This window comes from Sinohyriopsis cumingii, chromosome 6 (genome assembly GCF_028554795.1).
Source record: "Sinohyriopsis cumingii isolate HCF-2022 chromosome 6, ASM2855479v2, whole genome shotgun sequence".
Lineage (NCBI taxonomy): Eukaryota > Metazoa > Mollusca > Bivalvia > Unionida > Unionidae > Sinohyriopsis > Sinohyriopsis cumingii.
The window spans coordinates 73734821-73759028 of NC_142966.1; the positions used below are offsets into that span (position 1 = coordinate 73734821).

At 37.9% G+C, this 24208-nt stretch overlaps 1 protein-coding gene across 2 annotated transcripts in view; it reads left to right on the plus strand.

The window, feature by feature from the left end:
• The window catches only part of LOC149797209 (uncharacterized), a 32874-nt gene extending 22699 nt beyond the window's left edge, over positions 1-10175 (plus strand). For both annotated transcript variants that reach the window (XM_089960368.1, XM_089960369.1), the window contains exon 10: positions 9085-10175. In XM_089960368.1, the coding sequence (XP_089816494.1) occupies positions 9085-9321 (237 nt within the window). In that variant the 3' untranslated portion in view covers positions 9322-10175. The remainder of the gene's footprint in view (positions 1-9084) is intronic.
• The last annotated feature ends 14033 nt before the right edge of the window (positions 10176-24208 follow it).

Genomic DNA, 24208 nt, shown 5'->3' on the forward strand with positions numbered 1-24208 from the left:
TTGTTGTAGTCAGGACAAAATCCGAATATTGTGCTAAGCCGGCAGCATCATCGTTACTTTACCTGATCCGTCCGGCAAACCTTTACGTTTGACATAACCTTCGTTGCACGACCTAGTAGCAACAATCGGAACAATAAAATGCTTTTGCTAGATGCGGCTGGTGGAGCGATTCCAATTGCGTTACAAAGATTTATTAGCGCGGTTCAAGTGTTATCCAATGCATTATCATATGATAGTGCAGGTTCGTATTGGGCATGAAGTGGATCAATAAAATTGTTTATATTTGTTTGAGGTCCCGGATCATCAGCACCAGCGCTCGGAGCATTAGCTGTTCGTACTTCTTCTTGTTCCTCCAGTTGTTCGAACACCAGTATCTTTGAACCACGACATATTTGTTGCAATAGATCTTGAATAATTGTCTCTGAACGAAACTAGATTAAGCACATCACTTGTGACTTGCACGTGCATTGAAATATCTTCTACTGTTTGATTAGCAAGTTGGTATCGGCACTTCTAAACAAACTTCAACCGTTATTATCAACAAGCGTACACTGTACATCAACTACGGCCTTGTGCGGCAGTAGAAACACATATTCGTCTCGTGTATTAAAAGTCCTAATACAAGATTTGTTTGGTTCGTTAGACGTTTTGTCGAGATACTTAACATATTCGTAATCGTTAGACAAAAATGAAGATCTTGGAACGCTAGAACGCAACAATATCAGTCTGTGGTCAGAATCCGACGGCGACAACAGTTTCTTAGTCGTTAATATCATCGCTCGTGCTGTTTCTCTGCTAGTGCGATCATAAAAATAACTTGTTTGATATCCGCTGCTGAAAACATCACAGGCGAAGGAGCACCTTTGATTGTATCCGCTATCTTCTGTCCGATAGCGGTGCCCGCCGCAGATGCAGCTCAAATAGCAAACGATTTTGACGCGTCTATCGCAATCTGGGCAACTTTATTTCATTCCAGGTATATTTTCAACGATCTTAGAGAATATATTTCCGAAGAAACCTGAAGCGACCTTTCGTCTGTACATTTTTCGTTGTTTAATTGTTTATTGTTTATCACACGATAAAATTCGATTATTTGACCGATCTCAGGTGCAGATAGTACGTTACAATTCCGTTATTAAGATCTAGTTGTCGCCTTGCTTGATCCGTCAACGCCATCGTGATAGACGATATTTGACTTTCTTAGTTGATCAGATATTATATAATTTGTCGCGGATTAACTTGCATCAGCGAACCCGGTGGAACATCAGGTGGAAAACTATATATTCTTTGTCCTTGGCATCCACATGCTGTATAAGATCCTAATGCTTTCGAACAGTTCATAGGAAATATATTTACTTGTGTTATGTTCACCAGAATCTCGCCATCGTATGAAATGTAAACAGCGGAGACAGAACAGTACTTTTGTTTGTTAAAATCTACCAACAGTCGGATACTACTTGGTCAAGAAAACGTCAATAAGAAGATTGTTTTTTAACATTATTCTAGCGCGCAACGTGTTATAGTTCGGAATAAGCTCAAAATTATCCGCTGTACCACCGCAAGACGTAATTAGAGATTTGATCGTTTTGTTGAGGTCGGTCGCGTTATAAGCGCCGTTAGGTATCTTTACTTATACCCAAGCACCAGATCGAACGTAAAGTTGTTATTTATATTTTCTTTAACATTAGCCATTGAATACTAAGCTGTAGCTGAAATTAATCCGATTTCATAGATTGTATCGGGATCAAATTCGAGCGGCGAATTTATAAGCAACAAAAGATTTAGCGCTATCAGCTGTTGTTTGTCAGGAGGCAAGTAGCAATGTTGTTAAAATCATTTTTTATTTTAAACTACAAATACAAAATTATGATGAATCCACCAACCGCATTAGCGGTTGTGGATTAGATCACTATGAAGAACCTGATTTATTCTGCGGTTCTTAAAGATCTGTTCGATCGTAGATGACCAAGTATTTCAACAATTTCGCTGTCGATTTCTGTGCGGACGTTTCCCACTTCTTTTGATGAAATAAGTAGCATTAGTCAATAAACAATTTCCATGGCAGAGATAATGATTTTTACGACATAACCTTAGCGTTCATCTAATCTAGCTTCATCAATAATACGAGCGAAAGTTTTTAATTTTTTCGTCCGTAGGTAAACCTTTCCTCATTCGCTCTTTTATTTTCAATCGTCTTAATGCAATTACCAGCTATATTACCCTGTCGAATAGGTTTTCGTATTTCATATATTTTATATGTGCTAGCAGGCTTGAGTTTATCAAATAATCAATTTTTGTACGCCTTATTTCACGTCGTTTGGAAATTCAATTTTTGCTTCAGCATCGGTTAAATTTCTGATGTTAGTAACGCTATCACTACAGTTTTAATCCTCATTAATTTTTTTCGTGTAATTTGCTTATTCTATCATGCAGAGCTTGATTTTGTTTAATCTCTTTCATTTTCGTCTCTCAGCATTTTATTTACCTCAAACTTTTGTAATATTTCTTGATATGGTTTAGCTTGTTCACCTACTCGTTCAGTAACATGTTCTGTCGCTTTCTTTTGCTTTTCTTTGAGTAGACCTAACAAACCTTTTTCTTGTAATTGTTTTAAATATTCTGATGATGTCGTAGAAGTATCAGGTTGTTTGCAAAGTACATCTTCTGTCACTGATGTAAAAATCCTAGTAGTTTCTTTTCCTGTTTGAACTTGACCTCGGCCAGCAACTTCAACGTGTTTCTTAATCGCGGCACTTGTAGCAGCGAATTTCTTAAAACGTTCTATTTATTTCGTGTCCATCATTTTATTGACAAAGTTAGATTTTTGCAAAAGTATGTCAATACAACATCGAAATATTTTTCGCGGATCTCGAGAAACAAAGAAAACATCGTATTTGTTAGCTGTTGCCGTATAATAAAGTTCAACAAACTGATCTCTTGTTACGTCGCCGCATTGTTCTCGCGCTATATTCTGCAAGTCAACCTTATCGAGTCCTGGAAATAGTATAAAGCATCTGATGTTTCTTCTGATAAATCAATCTACGTTATAAAAAAAAAAACTTTCTCTAGATAAACATTGTTGCATTTTCTGGTAGGCGAAAACAATTTTAGTTTGTTCATCGCGGATTTGATAAGCGGAATATCATCAGATACAATTATTTTTTGTTCACTAAAATCTAATTTTAATACTGGAACAGGTTCTTCGGGTTGTCATATAATAAAGAAATCTTCACCAACGCCAATTTGTTTTTATTTGTTTTAGTTGCATTATATTACTTAAGCAGTTCGTACTTACATATATACACGGTCGTAGTTGACGTTGTCTTTGAGCAGCAGATTCATCAACAAATTTGTTTTACCAGATCCGGTTCGACTTATTATCAAATAATAACAGTCTTGTTATTCGTTTTTATGTTTGTATTTGATTAAGAACCTGTATCAAAGTTGATAATGCTCATTCTAGATAAAACAGACATAAAATTAAAATGTATATGGATCACTTGCGAAACTGGATAGCAATCCTAAAATATGGCCATTGCGATGGGTGTATTTATTGAACTTTATCTCGAATTTACTCAAGCAACCAAATCAGAAATAGTTTATTATGAAGATCCGAAAAGTATCAAATTAAATCGGTCACATTGATCATACTGATTTCATATGCTTCGATAAATAGTACGTCGAGATGTATATCGAATGCGCGGAACAATCGCAAGTTTGTATTTGTTAGATCTACTAGAGGAGACAATGATGGAAGATTAGAATATATTGTTGAATTTTTTCGTATACTATAAAATAAAAAATGAGTCTTTACACGAACTTTGGAACGTTAATCACAAATTCAACAGAAGAAACAACAACAACAGCAGATGGAATGGTCGATCTATCAAATTATCTCAAGAAATTTGCGGATACTATGTCCGGGAACTTGAGTATGTCAGGCCAACGAGTAATCGATCTAGAAATTGATTATCCTCCGCTAAACGTAAACGCACTACAAGCAGTTACTTTTTCACAACTTAAGTCGGTCGACGATAGTGAGTTGCCTTTGTCCGGTGGAGCAATTACTGGCGTGCTAAACATGTCTACCAACAAGAGAACAATCTTTGAAACTTCTTATCTACCGCCGAATATAACCGTGAGTGAATAAGTTAATTATTTCCAGTTTAAATACGCCGACGATAACAAGTTGCCATTGATCGGTGGAACTATAACTGTCAACTTAAACATGAGCTTGAGAAATATAATAGGTTTGGAAGCATATTCTCCACCAGGCAATCAAAACCAGAGTCAAGCAACTAGTCTTAACCAACTGAACTATGTTTATTAGATGAAAGTTAATAATATAATGACGGGAAATCTGACGTTTACAAATGGTGCTAAAATAACGGGACTTCCAACGGATTTTCCACCGGCTAACCTTAGTAACGCTGTTTCATACGACCAGCTAAGAAGCTGTTCTTGCACTTGAGCGGAGATTCTATGACGGGCAGAACTGATATGGGAGGTAAGTTGAATATACAATACATCTTGACAATACGACGTTGACCAACAACGACTAACTAAAAAACGTAAAGTTTGTCCAAGATAACTTTCTTGTTAAGTCTGGCGACACTATGACGGGCGTGTTGAACATCGGTAGTAAGTTAATAATCGGGACACAACTCGACAATGCAACGATGAACGACAATACTTTTGCGACAAAATGTAAGTTTGTCCAAGATAACTTTCTTATAAACTCCGGCGACATGATGACAGGCACGTTAAACATCGGCTCGAATAAAATAACTACAACTTATGTTCCAGTTGACCCGGTTGATCTGACAAATAAACAGTACGTTGATTATATTGCTGGTGCTGTCAGCGGCGGCACAAAACGAGTTAAGAAAAACGTTGGTCATATTCCGAATCTAATAGATTCGACAGATAACTGCCGCGGCTTTACTGCAACGGCGTCAACTAAATACTTTGGTAATAATCCGAATCATTCGTTTTTGTTTAACAACTTTATATCGGAATGGACCATAAACGTAGAAACTGTGAACTTCTGGATCCAAATTCAATGTCCAGTACCAGTCGCAATTTGGAGATTCCATTTGCGGGGTCTATTAAACGCGTATACTGGTCGTATTTATAACCGCTGAGGTTTTACTGCAACAGCGTCAACTCAGTACTTTGGTAATATTCCGAATCATTCTTTATGTGTTTAACAACGTAATGTCGGGCCATCACGAATGGACAACAAACGGAGAAACTGTTAACTTCTGGATTGGATCAATATCAATGTCCAGTACAAGTCGCAATTTGGAGATTCCATTTGCGGGATCGATTAATGCGTATACTGGTCGTATTTATAACTAGTGCGTAGAAGGATCGGCTAATAATACAAATTGAAAAACATTGTGCAGCAGATATGTTAGTGCCCCGGTTCATTTTACACTTGATCCCACAAGTACTGTTAATAAATATATTTATTTCGGAATCTTTGTTGTTGCTACGGAAAGTCTGTATCCTGGTTTAACGGCGTTTCAGATACATGCTGTCGATGATTTAATTGAGGTCACGATTTAGTGTGATCTAATAAATAAAATGACAACGTCAACGTCGTCGTACCCACCAACTGTATCAGTAGCTAAAGAATTTAATAATTTTATTTGGAGTCCAAAATGTTAGAGCGCTGTTCCTGATGTTGATCAGCTAGACCCAGAAAAAACAGCTGAGACAAGAGCGAAATATGGAATCGATAAAATGAAAATGTTAACATTACAATAACCAGAACTAAATGAAACCAAGGACAACTTTGTACGAGTAATGAGCATGAGAGGTCCACAACTAAAAAGTGCTATTCGACATTTTCATATTATCAGTAATTACTGTCATCTTGATGATTGTCATGAAGAACAAGAAACAATCGAAGAGTTGCTCTCAAATACACTCCTAGATCTTAATAAAGAAAATTCATTGCTGATTAATAAATCAAATCTAATAAGAGCAAGATTGCACCGCAGAAAGAAACCCGAACAATAGTTCATGACGATTTTGACAAACTAGCTGAAACAAGAAAAGGTAAATTTGCAAAAAGATCGCAAATTAAGGGAAACGTTTTAAAAACTTAGAATATTTCGCGAAATTGTTATGACCTGTACTGATAAAGAGATGATAATCGAACTAGCATGTGAAGTTACGGAGCCTATTACGTTATCAACAGTGTATCTAACATAAGTAGATTCATTAACAAACAGAAAAAAGCGTTATTCCTATTCATAAATAGATCTAGCTCTGACAAAGACTTTGGATATTGAATCACTACTTGAGTCGTTATCTGCTCCTGAACAAGATTTGTTTTATGAAACACTAGACGACATAGCTGAAATATCACCAATAGGATATCTTGACGATCATGAAAATCCGCTCTGTCTGGAGAAAGACAAGAATATATCGAAAAGAAGCACAGTAATATTAACAGAACCAAAATATAAAAATATCAAGAAAAGTATTGCAAGTCATCTACACTTATCATTGAATGATATAGAAACCTCAGTTAATTCTAGCTTGTTATTGTTTGCTACAGCATATGCAATCGTTAGGCTGCATCTGGTGTTATAATTCTAGTAATAGAGATCTTAGTAAGGTAATTGGTTATACTGACGCAACAAAAACAATAATAACGACGATATAAACGAGGCTACTAAAATACCAAATACATTTTGATCCGCCAGATAATGTTATTTCTCATGACGTTTAGATTAAAAATGAAGAACGTTACAAAGCTACATCTTCTGGAGTATATGACAAGTACAGAGATTTTCTGGCAAATCCTAAAATCAATGAGTTTCGAGAAGGTCTTGATTCAGTCACTGGTACTACTACTTTTACTGTAGCACAGCAAATAAAATTAAACGACAAATCATCGACTTCAACCATGTTTCAGAAAATGAACGAAATAAGCTATTTAAATACTGCAAATACTACAACAATACTCTGGTGTAAAAAACATTATAAATACTACGGTAGAATCTTGTGATTTCTTATATACCAGTTATTATGACCAGCTCCGTAGAGCAGCATTAAATCCGTTTCTTTGGATAATATCCAGAGTCGGTTTACATTAACAGCAGCAGGTAAGAAAATAGAACCGCGATTTGAGGCAAAGAAAAGTGCTTGTAAAACCGCATCTTATACATATAAAAAGTTGTTTGGATCAGATACGGTCTTTTATTCGCGGAGTTGATTATAACATGGATGATCTGAATCCATAATTTCGGATTATCGACTGTATGTCTAAAATATCAAGTAGATTGTGTCATGGGCTGTTGTAGAGCGTCGCAAGGTCGAGTATGCATTTTGTCTAAAAATATAGAATAATGTCTGAAACATTAACAATTACCGAAAACAAGAACAGTAAAAATAAAAATAGTATCCTTGATAATAAACCATTGACCGTTAACCTTACCGATGAAGTATCTTGAATTTGTTTCAAGGGCGGAATAGAAAATCCTAAACTTCCTTTGATTCGATCATCATATTCAGAAAGTAAATATTTAAAGAGGCTCGACGATCTAAACGCTATCTTATTAGAAACGTTTAATACCTTCCACGATCCGATTAGTCAAGACAAATACATAAAAATAACTACAGACCTTGATCGATCGAAAGTATATTAGATTGATAGTAAGCATGCCCTTAACAAGATAAAAATGAAGGATCTTTTCGAGTGCCGTAGAAAAGTTAGTGGAAAGGTTAAGTTTTTTTACATCAGCTCAGCGATACATTATTTCTGCTATCTGCTATTGATACGTTGATTAAAGGCGAAGAAGTCTAATAATGACGATATCGATTTATAGCAAAAATGATAAGTGGGGGTTTATGGCTCAAAGACCCTTTTTTCACAGAACAATATAAATTTTCACTAGTACTTTCTAAGAACCGTAGTAAATCACAATGGCCAAGAGTCTCCCCGACAACCACCTTTCGGGATATGGGCTAGGGTGAAGGATGGCTGGTGACCGTGATAATTTGTACTTGTTCTGTGAATAAAAGGATCTTTGAGCCAGAAACCCAACTTAGCATTACTACTCATGATATAATTTGCATCTAGGTCAGTTTTAGTTGACGTTAACTGATTAGATTGTTGTTGGTTGACAATAGGGGCTCGATGAAGTCAATCCTGCGCTGTTCTTCGCTGATGGGTCCTCATGTGGTTAATGTGATGTGATGTGATGTGATTTTGATTTTCAACGTAGCTTTAACAATTTTTCAGTCATAACTCTACGATATCTGCAATGTGGCAGTTTATAGTGATGTCTAGCACTGGGGCATCATGCCGCAGACATGTAGCATGATGTCCCACCCAGTCACATTATCCTGACACCAGGCTGACCAGTTCTAACACTAACCTCTTAACGCTGAACGCCAAGCGAGGCAGCTGTTAGTACCATTTTCGTGAGTCGTGTGGCTAATGAGTCCCATACTAAATATGCATGTCCTGTAGCAGTGTTTGCACTGGAGGCATGGGTGGGTTCTTGACGATGAGACCTTCCTGCGTTCCCTGGCGTCGGCGACTTTCGTTCTGTGGACATCCTCGAAAGTTTTTGCACTCATTACAAACAGCTGCACGCCAGCGAGATCTATCCTTGGCGCAGGATTCGAGGTCTGTCAAAGATATCGAGCAGCATCTCAGGATATTCTTGATGGAGTCTTTGAATCGTTTCTTCGGGCGACCAATTGTTCTGTGTCCACTAGATGGAGCTCCATCCAAAATCTGACGTGGCATTCGCCACTCCTCCATACAGATGACATGACCCGTCCACTGGAGTTGGGCTGATGACCATCGCTTCAATACTGGTCAAGCCAGCTCTATCTAGGTTCGTCACTCTGTCTTGCCATCAGACGCCCATAATGCAGCGCAGTGCTCTTGTGTGGAAGCGCTCAAACTGATTGATGTGCTTTTCATGTTGTCCATGTCTCACATCCATACAGGAGGCTTGTTAGCACAAGTGTTACTAGATAAATATGCTTTTATTAGTTTATCAATATATTGTTAAAAAAGACAATAATTATATTTTATTTTTATGTTTCCTATAGAGTTCACATTCCGAGTCACGATCGAGAAGCAATGATAACGAAAATGAATTTGAAGGCTCTGATATTAGTCCAATAATCAGTCTTCCTCCTGGATTCCACGGCCCCGGGAAGTCACCGCCTTTCGATGCCAAGCAGCTAGACCCAAAGCAGAGGACCCAAATGCCGAATGACTCTGTTAAGCTCAAGCGAAAACGTCTGAAGAATAAATATGCCAATGGACTACCATCTGTGGATTGAAAAAATCTCCAATCATATACTGTGTTACCTCATTTCTGTAAAAGAAATATAAGTTCCTATTATTTCTTGAAATCGGTTGTGCATTATAGTGTATGCAAAATACGCTAGTACAGCTTGCAAGCATCAACATAATCACATTAGTATATTTTTAAAACTGGTATACAATCATCATTTTTCGTTGCCAAGAGTAAACTTCTTACAGAAACTTCTTACAGACTCGTGCAAACGTCTTGGCACCTGATAAAGTAAGTTTAGGATTCCGTTATCGATTTTAGGCAATTGTAGTATCGATACATACTAACCCGGGTATGCACATCAAGACCATTATGAAAACATTTATATAAAATGTGTGACACTCTAACACCATGGTCACAGGTTTGAGCAAGCATGTCAAAGAATTTGTTGTCTTTTGCAACACTTGCAAACAATATCTTTGAAAGATTGATATATTTAAAACAATTGTAGTTTGGATTTAACGCTTTGTTTGATATTTTTATTTATTTTGTAGAGATATTTTCCCGACTTTAGACAATATTTATCATAGAGCATAGACAGCCTCAACATTCTGACACCGAATCCATATTTGCAAATCTACATAATGTTTTAATTCGACCAAACATTTGCATTAGTGATCTCCCTTGTTGCTCTCTTTCTAACTTAATGCATATATAGTTCTAATTTTCTTTGGAGTTTCCATTCTTGTATCTTTTTCGGTATATTATTCTTAAGCAGCTAGTTTACCTACACCACCGTTTATCTTATCCAGTCTGTTCTGTCCTTGTATTTTCTATTTGCTATGTTTTGACACGTAAATGCAAGTGTCTTCCAAAAACTTTCCATGGATTAAATCCATAGTGTGATCTTTATTTAATACTTTGGTTTCTTCATTAAAGGTTTTAAAAAAAACCCATAAGTCTTGTGTATTTTTTGTTTTGCTTACCTTTAATCTTGCCTTTACGAAGTAGAGGAGAATTTACAGTATTATTACTGCAGGATAAAGTATGCTCTAGGTTTGATTAGGGCTGGTATCGTAAGCAGCATACAGACGGTATGAAACTGTATGAAGTGAAAAGGTACGGCGTGCATACGGTATAAAACGATATGAGGATGAAAAGGTAGGCCTGCAAATGGTTTGAAACGATATGAGGATGAAACGGTACTGATTAATGAAAACAAAGAACAGCATGCAAAAGGTACGATTCATCAAAGATAGCAAAAACAGTACAAAAATAAAGCGACTGCAGGAGAAACGATAAGAGACGGCAGGAAGTCGGCATGATATACCCAGAAAAAGGAAAAGCTTGAAACGGTACACAAGCATTACCCCAAATAAATCTAATTTTACTGTGTATGTATGCATAGGGTCTAACGGCACAAAGAACAAAACAGGAAGACATGCCCTTAAAAATAAATGCGAACTTGTTACACAGAAATATTAAAAATAAAAAGAGTAAATAAAAAAAAAATAAAAAAAAAAAAAATATATATATATATATATATATATATATATATATATATATATATATATATATATATATATATATATATATATATATATATATATATATATATATATATTCTCATTCACGTAGTTTCTTATATGCACATACTCAGAATCAGTTGTAACAATTACAATAACTCTCAATATTGTCTTCGTTTCTGCTGAATATATACTCCTCGCTATTCCGGTATTTTTCGATTGTAATCATCTTTTAAAGTCCTTGATGTTCTAAACATCTCGTTAAATTGTTCAATTGTGCAGGGGTTTGCATGTTAATTGCAGTCTTGATATTGAATAAATGGACTTACTGTTTATCTGACACCCCTACATTTATTGTGCTATGATCAAAAATTTTATGTTTTCATTCTCTGATCTTAATTTGTTTATGTCTTTGTCATAAATATTTTATTACCTTCAGTTTTAAAATCCAATGATAATTTTGCTCTTTTATGTTCAAACCATATGTGTCACCTTTTATCTTTGATTTAGTCTCCTTGATCATTCTGCCGAAATGTTGTAAAAATTATATTGATGGGTTGGATTACTTTGATTAGAGTTTTATATTGTCCAATGATTTAATACGTTCCAGCTTATATTTATGTATTATTCCAGTATTTCATAATCTTCAAATCAATTTGAAAACATTTAAGTGGATAAAATACAGAAAACATTTTTAAAAAAAAAAAAACGTTTAGTAAAATACGATTTCACAGAAAATAAAACAAGCAATCGTAGCTTTAAAAGTACTATTAAGTGACAGAGATGGGTAAACATTGACGAAAAGCAGATACAGAAAACATGAGATCTTTGTTTCAGCGACATAAGCTAATTGTTGCTATACATTCTTAACGCCATTGATGAGTAAGTGTGTAACTATGGATTTATTATATTGGCAATGACTGTCGCAATAAGTTTTGTGAGAGTAAATATGAGGAAACTTCTAAGGTTAGCCAATGAATAAGTAACTTCACCAGAGAAGACGATCCCTGAAAAGCAACATAGTATAATTTCACAGGAATTTTGAAACAACTCACGCAGAAAAAATTAACAAGGAGAAAAAAGTGGAGAAATGAATAAGGCTACAACAGAACGAAGAACAAAAAAGCCCAGCAAACACTACTTCAGACTAATATATTACTTGATAGGTGTAAATGATATTTTAGGATGTTATACCTGATAAACAACCTCAAAAAGGAGACGTAAATCCGTTTTCAGAAATCACAATGGAACATTATATTCAGCTGTTACCGTGTGTGATCGTAAGCGTTTGAAGAGAATATTTAATATTAAATTAGATTCAACAGTTAATATGGTTATAGGAGATATCATAAACTTATTCATTTGATGTATTTTAGTCAGTTTATGGTTGAGCTGATAACACAATGGATATTACGGAACAAAGTATATAGGCAAATAAATAGAGTAACAAATGAAAGTCAGTGGACGCAATGATAAGTACATTTCAATGTAAGAATAACAAACCAAAGAAACGGCAGGAGTCGTGGCATTGTAAAACAGAAACCAGAAATCAAATCAACCACAGGCACCAGAAGAAGGAAAATAGTTTCCGACTTCTGGTTGTATATGCACTAGCACAAAATAGAATTCGTCTTGTTTCTTCGTGCAAGTGGGATAGAAAATTCCATTATATGTCACCACCGTATCCATTGTTACTTACTTTACTTACAGATAACGGTGTTAAGTTTAAGTTCAAATGAAATCAATAATATTTTTTACAGATATAGAACATTGCACAAGTGCTAGACAATGTATACTACTCAATACAAGTTGCTTTTAATTGAATGAAGCTTAGAATTGGTATATACGTTCTACTTTATGAGTTGCAGAAATAGCAAAGGGTTTTTTAAAAATTTCTAGTTTTGAATAAGTTATATGGAAATTTACTAGATTTTGATACAAAAGCTGTCAAGGATTCAGATATTGCTGTAATCTCAAGTCATATCGATAGTTGCGTTCCATATCAACAATTAAACAGAATTCAATGTACGTTTTTTATTGCGTTTATATGGATATGCATGTACCAGATTTGAAGACGGTTATTCGTCAAACGTGTGCGACAGTACAGAAAATATATTTGTATTAAACACAAATGATGTGCCTGACGGATAAACAATTAAAATAATTTTACTGACATATAAGCATTCTGGAATTGAAAATGGCAATACAATAGCAGGCCACGAATCAAATTTACATTTTAAATTGAATAAACTGAATTAACATCATGTTAATGTCTCTTCTTTATGAAACATGCCAAGGATGTAGTAACATGTCTCATTTCAGCAAGAATCCGTGCTTTGGGTTTAGTTCTTTTTTTATTTATTTTGTTTTAAAATTTCGGGTTTGCATTTATATACAAATTCATTTTGTAAGTACTGTATGTCTAACGTATTTAGTGAAATATGGGAATTATTGACAAAAACGCAGTTAACTGGTATGTTTTCTGACAACTGTGTTAACAGCAAGACGATTATGTCCCAGATGTTTGCAAAATGTAATGACGTTATCCCCACCCATTCTTTTACTAAGCATCATTTCAGAGAAACATTTTGAAAATCGTTTTTCAAACACATTTATGTTGCACTACGTGGTGTATATACACTCTCGTTTTCTCTCTCCCTTAAAAGGTAAGGTGAGATAAATGAGAAAGTGTGTCTTTATTTGCTGTCAAGCTACACATTCGACGGTTTGATTGGAGTAATGTTTCATGTACTGTTCCCGACTGAACTAAATAATGGCCCTCTTTGAGTCCATGATTTCAGAACAATTATGATGGAGAAAGAAATCGGGTGTTAGATTATTGTATGACTCCAATTGTCATCATATTTGCCTCAGGATATCACCTGTTTTATTTTCTAAATAATTCAAGCTCATGTCTGGGGATGTTGCATATATTGGACACATTCATCTTTTTTAAATTGAAATGTGTAAAACTTTTATTCGAAAATGTGTGGTTGTACACCTTAGAACTCCCTAAATCCGCTTCTTATTTTGTCTTATATTCGCTATATTATTCACATTTTTAGTGACAACAAGGTACTACAAAACAGGTACTTTCGGTATTGTTTTATAACTCAAAATCCATCATGAAGTTAATATCAGATGTGCTAAAATTAAATTATGGTTTTGCCAAAAAGCGTCGCGTATGTCGTTTCCCTTTTTTCACTCTCTTGTTCAAATGTGTATTTTGGAAAGACAGGGAACACTCTGAAAATGAATGTCAAACCACCGTTTTATTTGTCATGACCCTGCAGCTAACAATACCCGCCTGCTAATTGTCATGCTCTTGACAATCATATACCCTTTGTAGCTAAATAAGTTACTGTGCGTATAACTAATCTCCAGTGATTTTTACCTTTCGTGTCGTCTAGAGTCTCAATTTGGAATTATAGGCGAGGATGGGCAGGAGTTCAACCAACGTAAGAGATGTCCATACTAGTGGACTGACCGACATTTCACATCGCTTGTATTTTGAATTCTTGCAAACAACCGTCTAGATTAGCGAGACACATACTAATAGTAACCTCTTGCTTAGCGATTTTACAATCTACCTATATCATCCTTTGGAACAATTAAATCATATGACTTTTATAACCAAGTAATTAAAATTAGACACCAATATGAGCATTAATTGTATGTAATTTCACTTCAGTTCCTCGTTTTAATCAAATTAAGCATTAGTATCATGACTACTATAATTTTTCATAGCATGCTGTTAGAAATACATAGCGAGAGCTTGTATGGTTAGGGTAGGTGGGTAAATTTTGATGGTAACTTTATATGCATTATTTGCTACGTCGTGAATAAGATCTCTGTGAATTTTATATAACTAAACTAAGAATTAATCATATCTGTTGTAATTAGCGAAAGAATGTAAAATAATTTCCGTATTGGTTGTGAGTTTGTATTTATTATATCTAGACTAATAAATAAAATTATTAACTGAATGATCAGTCAAATAATTGTATCCTAAATTAATAGACGAAAACTACACTTTACTTTAAATGAAAATATTAAAGTTTATACTCCTAGTTATATAAGACATTCTTAGACTCAAGCTACTTAGCATATTTTGTATTAGATTGTTTTACCTGTGTGTTTCTATGTCTACGCTCTTTTGTGTGATTATGTCCTATATAGTCAAGACTTAATTTGCATAGAACAAAATTACTACATGCATTGCTCTTTAAACCTTGACTGATAATATTTTATAATCGGTATATTAAATTTATATAACAATATAAAGTTAGATTTTTAGCGAATTGCCCTTGTGAAATCTGAATGCATTCATTTTTATCAATGTGGGCCTAATTAGTCGGTTGCAAAGTAAATTGTGTTTAAGGAATAATCTCTTGAGATAGGCCAAATTTCCTCCAAATACTAGAGACAGCGTGTAAAGTTTGGATAATAAACGATGAAGGTTATAATAATATGATAGTTGTTGTTACAAAAGAAATGGTAGGAACAATTGAGCCAGGATATTTCGAAAATAATTTATGAATTTGTGAACGACAAGATAGTGTCCAAAACAGTTTTGGGGTTGTGAGCGAGTAAATTTTCAAACATTGTCTTTTTTGGTGGGAGAGAGAGAGACGGGTAGGAAAAAGCGATAGAACGATAGTAGTAAAGGGGGCCACTATAGCCTCAATGGAAATTAGCATTACAAGACCCCCCTGAGCCACTATAGCCTCAATGGAAATTTAACATGGAGAAAAACCCTGGGCCACTATAGCATCAAGGGAAATTTAACATGGAGAAAAGTCTTGGGCCACTCTAGCCTCAAGGGGATTGAACATGGTGAAAAAAGCATGGGCAACACTAGCTACAAGGGAAATTGAACATGGGGAATTGTAATAGGGTCCAGACCTGATGGGTCTATGGAAAGGGAACAGGGGGAGAGGGACATAACACACACACACACACACACACACACACACATATATATAAAATAATAATTCGGGGGTAGGCAATTGAAAGTCATTCTCTTTTCGAGAAATAGGAGTGGCCCTGAAAAGGGCCTTTGTGTTTCTTCTTCTTCTTCTATTTCCTCCACTTCTTCCACCAAGATCTCACTTTTTCCATTATTCCTTTCTTCTTCTTCTTCTTCTTCTTCTTCTTCTTCTTCTTCTTCTTCTTCTTCTTCTCCTTCTTCTTCTTCTTCTTCTTCTTCTCCTCCTCTGTTATCCAGTCAGGATGACCCATGGCTCTGAACTTTTCCTGGACTATGATCCAATTGTTGTTTAGCCGCTCAAACTCTGCCTCTTTCTTTTTGTTTTCCTGATCTTTTCTTTCTTTATTCCATCTCTCTTTAGTCTTCTTGACCTCTACCTCCATCACTTTTCTCATCAACTCCTCTCTTTTCTTCAGTCTGTCCAGACCTCTCTCCACAAAAGAGCACTCTGTCCAATGTGACATATTTTCAAGAAAGCACCTGACTTTGCTTGCATTGTGAAGTGCTTCCTTTAGGCTTCCCACTCTGACATAGGTGGGATTTATCATGCCTCTCAATCTCTTTTCCTCCTCTTCTATCATTCCTGCTATCACTTCTTTTGCTACGTTTAGGCATTTAGCGTAGTACAGGTACTCTGCTATCTTCCATTCTTTTTCTAGTCTCTCCACTACATAGATACCATCCATTATCCAATAGTATATATGTACCAAGTTGTTAAACAACTGACTTGCAACCACCATCTTCGTTTTTATTATTCCGTAGAATGGTTCGAACATCAAACTCTGTGGGTTCTTATACTGAAAGCGCAGACGTGATGGAAAACATCCCCCTAAGACTTAAAATTGATATTACCTAGATCATCACTTAAAACGCGCGGCTGTGAAGGAAAACATCCCCCTACTTTTCTCATTTCATATAATATACTATCCACATAAGTTAAATCAGCAATAAACTAACCCCAAATCTACTATCCACACACACACACACACACACACGCAAAGCAATAAAATTAAACCCAAATTTACTATCCCCACAAACGTACTTGAGCGCTTACAAACAAACACACATACACACACATACACACACACACACACACAAAGAGTCAGTGTTTATATACACACTACTCTACCTACACACATTGGCAAATCGATAGTTATTTCTTTTCTAGAGTATTGCGTAGCCCTGAAAAGGGCTGTTTGTTTTAGAACTTCAGATGCACCTATCTAATGCTGGCACCTTCCTGGTCTGGCACCACACACACATCTTCGACTCCAGTCTCTTTTTACTTTTTGTCTTGAGAGTGCAGAGGCGGGATGATTCGCTTCAGCACCCCAATCCTCTGTCTCTGGTATCTTGTAAGTCTTCCTCTCTCCTATTTTCTTTTCCTCCTCTTCTCTCTCTCTTCTCTCCGCCTCTTCCTTCTTTATTCTTGCTTCTTCTACGATAGCCTCCGCGAACAGTTCATTTACTATGCGCCTGGCATATTCCAGGTGCATCTGGAGTTCTAGCATTTTCACAATCCTTGTATTCATTGTCTTGCTCTTAACAGGTCGACGATGGGTAGCCCAACTGACGAATAGTTTTTAAGTTATACTAAAAGCGCGGACGTGAAGGAAAACATCCCCTAAGAAAACAAAATTGATATTACCTAGATCATAACCCAACAACGCGCGGACCTAAAAGAAACACTCACTCACTTTTTTATACTACCCACCACTATTCTAAAAACGTTCATTAATCACTTCAATATACTATCCACATACTCAAAGCAATCTAACCCTAAATCTACTCTCCCCACACGTCAAGCAGCAAAAAAAAAAAAAAAAAAAAAAAAAAAAATCTTGATCTTAATATACTATCCACACCAACGTACTTGAGCACTTACAAGCACACAATCATATACACAAACACAAACACTCACACTATAAAAGAGTCAGTGTTTATATACACACTACTCTACCTACACATATTGGCAATTGGATTGTTATTTCTTTTCTAGAGTATTGGGTAGCCCTGAAAAGGGCTGTTTTTTTTGTTTGCTATGGCAATCTTTTAGTTTCTAAGAATGCTACGTCCTCTCAGGATGGACTTTCTGGCGATAGGTCTGCTTCTTCGGAAAGAGAAGAAGAACTCTTTGGTGTCGATACGACAATCGACAAAGCCTTTGTCAGGTTCAGGTTGCTGCAGTTGCTGCTGTTGCTGCTGTCTCTGAAGTCTGTACTTCTCTGTCCATTCTTCTTTCTCCCTGTTCACTTCTTCTCTGAAGAGCTCTTCGATCAGGTCTTCAGTGACTTTTAGCATTCTCACGTTCTCTATTTCTTCTGGCTTCGGTATCAGACTGTGTCTGACCCTATGCAAATTCACGTAGGCTTCGTTTAGCTTAGCTAGTTTGAAGCACATCTTCTTAGGAGGATGAGTCAACAATGGATGGTTAGACTGGAGGCTACCCAGGTTCATAAAGTTAAAGCGCGGACGTGAAGGAAAACATCCCTCCACGGTTTTCGATCCGCAACGTTTAATGAGTGTCATGAGAAAGATAGAGAGAAGTCAAAGTGCATGAATCAACATTCTTATAGTCAAACAAAAGACAAAGGCATTTATTTTCAAAACACAACATTATTTATTCAAAATCACTTAACACTAACCAACAACTCTAACATTTTTTAACAATAATCCAACAATATAACATCAAACATTTTTTTTCAAATGACAAACATTTTTTTCAATTTACACTCTACTTTAAACAGGGTTGGCAACGTTGTGAATGAAATTGTGATTTCCACTGTTGCAAGTCATTGCGTCATGGATGGACACAACGTTTCCTAGCTGAAGACAACAAAATAAGCATACTAGTCACAAAATCAACGATTTATTTTCTCATCGTTTCTAGAAAAACTATGTTCAAAATAAGTCACTAAATGTTCTTTTGCTGATAATAAGTGATCTTTTTCGATCTCGACTTTCTCTTTGAATTTGTCAAAGAGGGCTTTGATGTAATGGATTTCTTGAGTCGTTAATGGAGGACAGAAATGTTCACGCAAGTCTTTATACCACCAACGTAACACGTCTTTTTTAAACAGACTCCAAGCTTCGTCCAGATATTCTTTGAATTTTTCTTCTTCACTGATGTTTTGACATTCATAGTAATCATGCTTCATTCATATCGTAACTGTCTGCCAGGTATGTAGCACAGTAGGAGACCAATTGCTGTTCTTGTTCTGGACATCTCGACTTGATCATGACGTCCTTTTCGTCTTTGTCTTTGGATTCTCCTTCCACGGTCTCCTCACATTTCATGTCTAAAATTTCTCCACTAGGCAAAGAGGGATAACAGTCTTCCATGGCTTCTAATAGTCTAGAATGACTTCTCTCAAACTCTTGATTTCTATGGTATTGTCGAATTCTGCATACAGGAGGACTTTCACTGTGTGATCTGGAGGTGGATTTGCAAACTGAAGTTCCACACGAATCTGGCCCATTTTATAGGGTGGAAATGTCCCTCGTCGCTGCCTTGGTCTGGAGTGAAATCAAAACCCCACAAAGCATAGCCTCCTGCATAATCGTCGTACGAAATACCGTGACTGGTGTTGGTTCCTAACTGTCCGGTGGCGTCGTACAGGGACAAGTACGATCTCAAATAATTCTTTGCGACAATAAAGTTGGGCTCAAAGGGTCGGGTACACAAGGTCTTGCCGTCGCGACTGACTTCGATCTTGGACACATTGTAATGTTGAAACTCAAAAGGATTTTGATCGTGGGTTCCGTTGAAGGCTGAATTCCTGACGATACCAACAATCAAACGCTTGGGTAACTGTCCTTGGAACAGATGATCTTCGATCATAGATCGCTGTCCAGCGGGAATGGTGAATGTTTTCACTTCTACGCGTCGTATCGGATATTTGGCGGTCGTTCTGCTCAACGTCTGACTGACGTCGTTTCCCACTTCAGGTAACACTTCCACACGACGCACGTAAAGTCGGGCTTCTTGAATGATAGTTTTGTATTCGTTGGCATGGGCCATCAAATGGAAAGCGGCACTGCTACGATTCAGTCTCAGACGGATATCCACCCCGTTCAGCAAATACTTTTCTTGTAACCACATGTCCAAATGCAAACGATCCATCAGTTCTAAACTTCGCCCTTGCAGAATTTTCTTACGACGGTCGTTAAACCCCACATTGTGAGGATTGTCATCTTCTGTCAGGACTGTGTCGCTAAACGTGCCTACACCTGCCGTGTCAGGTTTCCATACCACGCAAGCATCCAGATGAGTATTCTTGGCTTCTTTTCCGTACGTCAAGAGATTTTCCAAGTAGGCACGATATGGGTAAGTATCCATGCTGCTGCTGACCAATTTGTTATTCAAGTACAAGTCCACTTCGCTGAACAAGGAATGCATGAAATTGTTGACAGGAGCTACTCTAGCATCGCCTCCTGGATTGGTGTTGTCCGTTTTGATCACTTTCACTTTCAAATACAGGTAACTGCTATTCAGATCGATGTAATCTTCGGGCTGTCCTTTGATTTCAAACTGGATGGGAGCGAAATCCGTCAAAGAGGAGAAGGGATGAAATTCCACCCATTGGGACTCTTGCATCGTCGTCATGGTAGGGGGCTTGGCAAAGAAATCCAGTTCCGACTTGGAACAAGCGCAAGACTCTCGGCGCATCATTTTTTTGTCTGTTTCTCAATAATCGAAAACGTCTAAGTCTCGAACGGTTCTTCTTTTCTTTGCCTTTCTAGCTTGAAGTCTGGTGAAAGGGTGTTTTCTTCTTCGTCTCTTTCTGCCTTGTCCTTGCTGAATGCCTGACTCGGTAGCGTGCAGGGCATTTATAGGTGTGTCTCGTCGGTCCAAAAGGTCTTTGCCCGTTTGCAGCAAGACATTTTTGCCTGCCCTCAAGAAAGCTTCTTTAGGGTTTTGTTTGTCGATGATGACATTTTGGAGAAATTCTTTGCCTTGTGTCAGTGCCGCATCTTTCAAGGCGTGCAATCCGCGTGTCACCATCGGTTTCAACACCGGGGCCACCGAACGAAAGGCTGATTTCAATATATCTCCTAAACCGTGTCCTCGCTGTCGAGTAACCCCTCGGTACACTGGATACATGACTTACGAGTCGTGAGAGAACCGTTTTCGAAAATGGAGTTTCACCGTGACTTTTCCTTTGGTGAATGGAATATTTTGTCCCAAATCTCCTTTTATAGCAATGTTGACCGTGTCCAAATAAGACTTGCTGACAGGCAAATAGTGAGGATGTACAAATTCGCGGTGGACGTGGTAAGTGTTTCCACCTTCTTCGTCAGTGGCCGTGGCAGAATCCACTTTGAAAGGAATGACACGTAGTAACGGTGCGGAGGTGTGTCCCACCACGTTGTATTCCACCACATCGGAGTACACAAACATCAAATTCAGTCCTTGGTTCAGTTCTAACGGGGCACGAAATAACTTGCTAAAAGACTCGTTGTCGTAAACGATTGGTAATTCGTTTTTCTTGAGCATGGCCATTCTCATGTCCATGTCTCCGCCCAACATGTCAAACAATTCAGGACAAAATAAAATGGACAGGATTTTACTCCCGTCAAATTTCATCAAGAAGCGACGAGCTGCTTTGTGGTATTCCATGGTGACACTTTTTTTGACACTCTCCAAAGCTTTCAGAAACACGACATTAAATCTGGAGGTTATGGTGCTCACCAAATGTTGACCACTAAAATAATAGCCTGGAGGAATGAACAAGTGATAGGTGGTGTACTTTTGATTTTTTGTGCCAGGGGTTTTCTTGTCATATTTGCCATAGGTATCCAAGTACTGTTGCAATTGTTCGTCATGAACTTCTACATCAAAAAAATTTTGATTGGGAAGGACATTGAGGACTTGGGTCGGGTGAATGATTTCTACTAAAGCCACTTCCCAATGGGCTTCGTGATCTAAGGGGATGGTCTGAGGTAATTTGGCCGTGTAACAGCACAACGTGTTGTGGGGAAACAGATCCATGGAACTGTCACTGGGTAAGGTTAAGTAAAATTGATTTTGGTGACTAATAATTCCAGAGTTCTGTGGCTGTCCGAGGGGTTGCTGGACGTCAGAGGCGTGTCTCCGCTCAAAATGGGGTTGTTGTTGGAATAGTGGCTGGCACTGGCACTGGACGCAAGGTTTCCGTGGTTCCCGTTCGAGGTGAATTTCAGGGACGGATTAGGAAGCAGGTAACCGATGCAACTGCTCAATAAAATGGTCCACAATTGTTTGTCTCCTTGTTGCAAACTCAAATTGGTGATGGCTGCCCCGATGACACAATACAGCACGAAGATTTGGCAGAAAAAGACGATTTGCGTTTTAGGCACTCGTTCTCCGCACCACACCCACAAGGGTTGTTTTTGTAAATCTTGCAGAGAAGAACTGGGTGAAGGAGTGGTCGACGTAGCTGCGTCTGTGTGAAAGGGCATGATGGTCACTTCTTTTTATAGTCGATGACTTGCGATGCGTCGATCCAAGAATCGAAACTGGGTGGATATCCTTTCCAACGTACTTTGACTTCTTTGACACGTCGTTTGCGTACTTTACGGGTTCTGCGTTCGAGAATGCTTTCGATGTCGTACACGTCGTCTTCTTTTTTGGTGACACGTTGTAACTCGGGCAAATAAAACGTTCCTTTGAGCACTTCTCCGTTCATGTCTTCCAATTTATAGACGGCAGGATGACGGCCATGCACTCGTCCAGTGACACGAAACAATTCGGTAGTCCAGTTAGGTAAGTAACCTTTGTCGAAAGTGCCTTTGTTTTTGCCAATGCGCACCCAATCTCCTACGGTCAACTCTCCACTTTTCTTGGGGACAGCCCTCGTCGGGGACGTACCAAACAGGCGCTCAAACACCAACACTTCGTTGTCGGGAGTCACTTCTTGCGGTGCACGTCCGATGCTTCGATGGTAAGATTGGTTGTACGCTTGCACCAGGTGCGGTAAGATGTCGATGTACTTCAGAGTGTGGTGATGCGTAAAATATTTCCACATGCGTTCTTTCAAAGTGCGTTGAAAACGTTCCACGATGCTGGCTTTGGTTTCGGGATTCTCGGTGGTAAAAAAATGAATGCCACGTTTCTTTAATTCTTTTTGGAAAGCTTGGTTCAGAAATTCGGTACCTTTGTCCGTTTGCCATCGAAGAGGGTGACGACCACTTTGTTTCAACACTCGTTGCAGGGCTCGCACTAACTCGCTGCTCGATTTCGAAGTCAAGGGCACGACCCAGGCAAATGTGGAAAAGACGTCGATGACACAAAACAAATATTTGTAGCCACGATTGTAGCTGGCCAAATGAGAGACATCGGCTAAATCGGCTTCCCATTGATGATCGATGCCTTCCACTCGGGTGCGACTTCTGGCAAACTTGCGTCGAATGGGTTTGTGTAAAGTGTAGGTAGCTTGTTCTTGTAACCATCGTTGCACTTGAGGTAAACGGAGACTTTTCAATCGAGTTTTGGCAGCACGATACAATTTTTGAAATCCTGCGTAACCTGCAGGATGAGAGGGATCGTAGTAAATGCTGGCTAAGACTTTTTCCATTTTTTTGTGTTTGTGTGTTAATAAGACACCCACTCTTGGAGGATGCTACTCTTTTTCTCTTGGGGTACTTTCTTGGATTGCAATGCTTTGCGTGTGCGACCGGCAATAGGTGTTGAAGAGGAGGATGTCTGAGCAGGGGATATCGGTTCTTGTTTCACTTCTGTCTTCACTTCTGTCTTCACTTTCTTTTTATCTTGTGATGAAGAAGGGGTGGCCATCATCTTTTTAATCCATCCAGTTCTGGAGGTAGGTGGTGTTGTTAACTTGCGTTGTTTTTCTGGTGGAGTTTGAAACCCTTCTTCTTCTTCTTCTCCTTTTTCTGTCTTGGTCACTGGTAGTGGTGGTACTGGTACTGGTACTGGTGATGGTGCTGGACTTTTCATCAAGGTCTTAAAATCTTTCAGAGTGGGTAGAGCTGTTTCGTCTAAAGCTTTCTGGTGAAAGAGTTGCAGTCGTTGCAAGAGTTGACCGTACTTTTGCGATTTTTCTGTTTCGGACAAATCTTGGTGATCCATCAAGGACTGCAATTCGTGTTGCAACTGGGACATCTCGCTCAAATGGGGATTGGGAGGTAAATGCGGAGTGCGTTGTTCTTGCCAACGATGGTATTCCATCCATCGTTTGTAAGGCACTAAAGCTAGTTTTCGTCCTTCCATGGGGTTCTCAGGGGTCAATTCTGAGATCTTGGGACTTCCGAGGGCCTTTTTATCTTGCTCCCACCAGTCCTCCCAACATGGTTCCCAAAACTCCTTTCAGTAAGGGACCTAACAAGAGGGGTAAAATGCCTCCACGTTGGACCAACATCTTCTTCTTTTGACGAATGGGAATTTTCTTTTGAACCATTTGGCGAAGAACGTGACG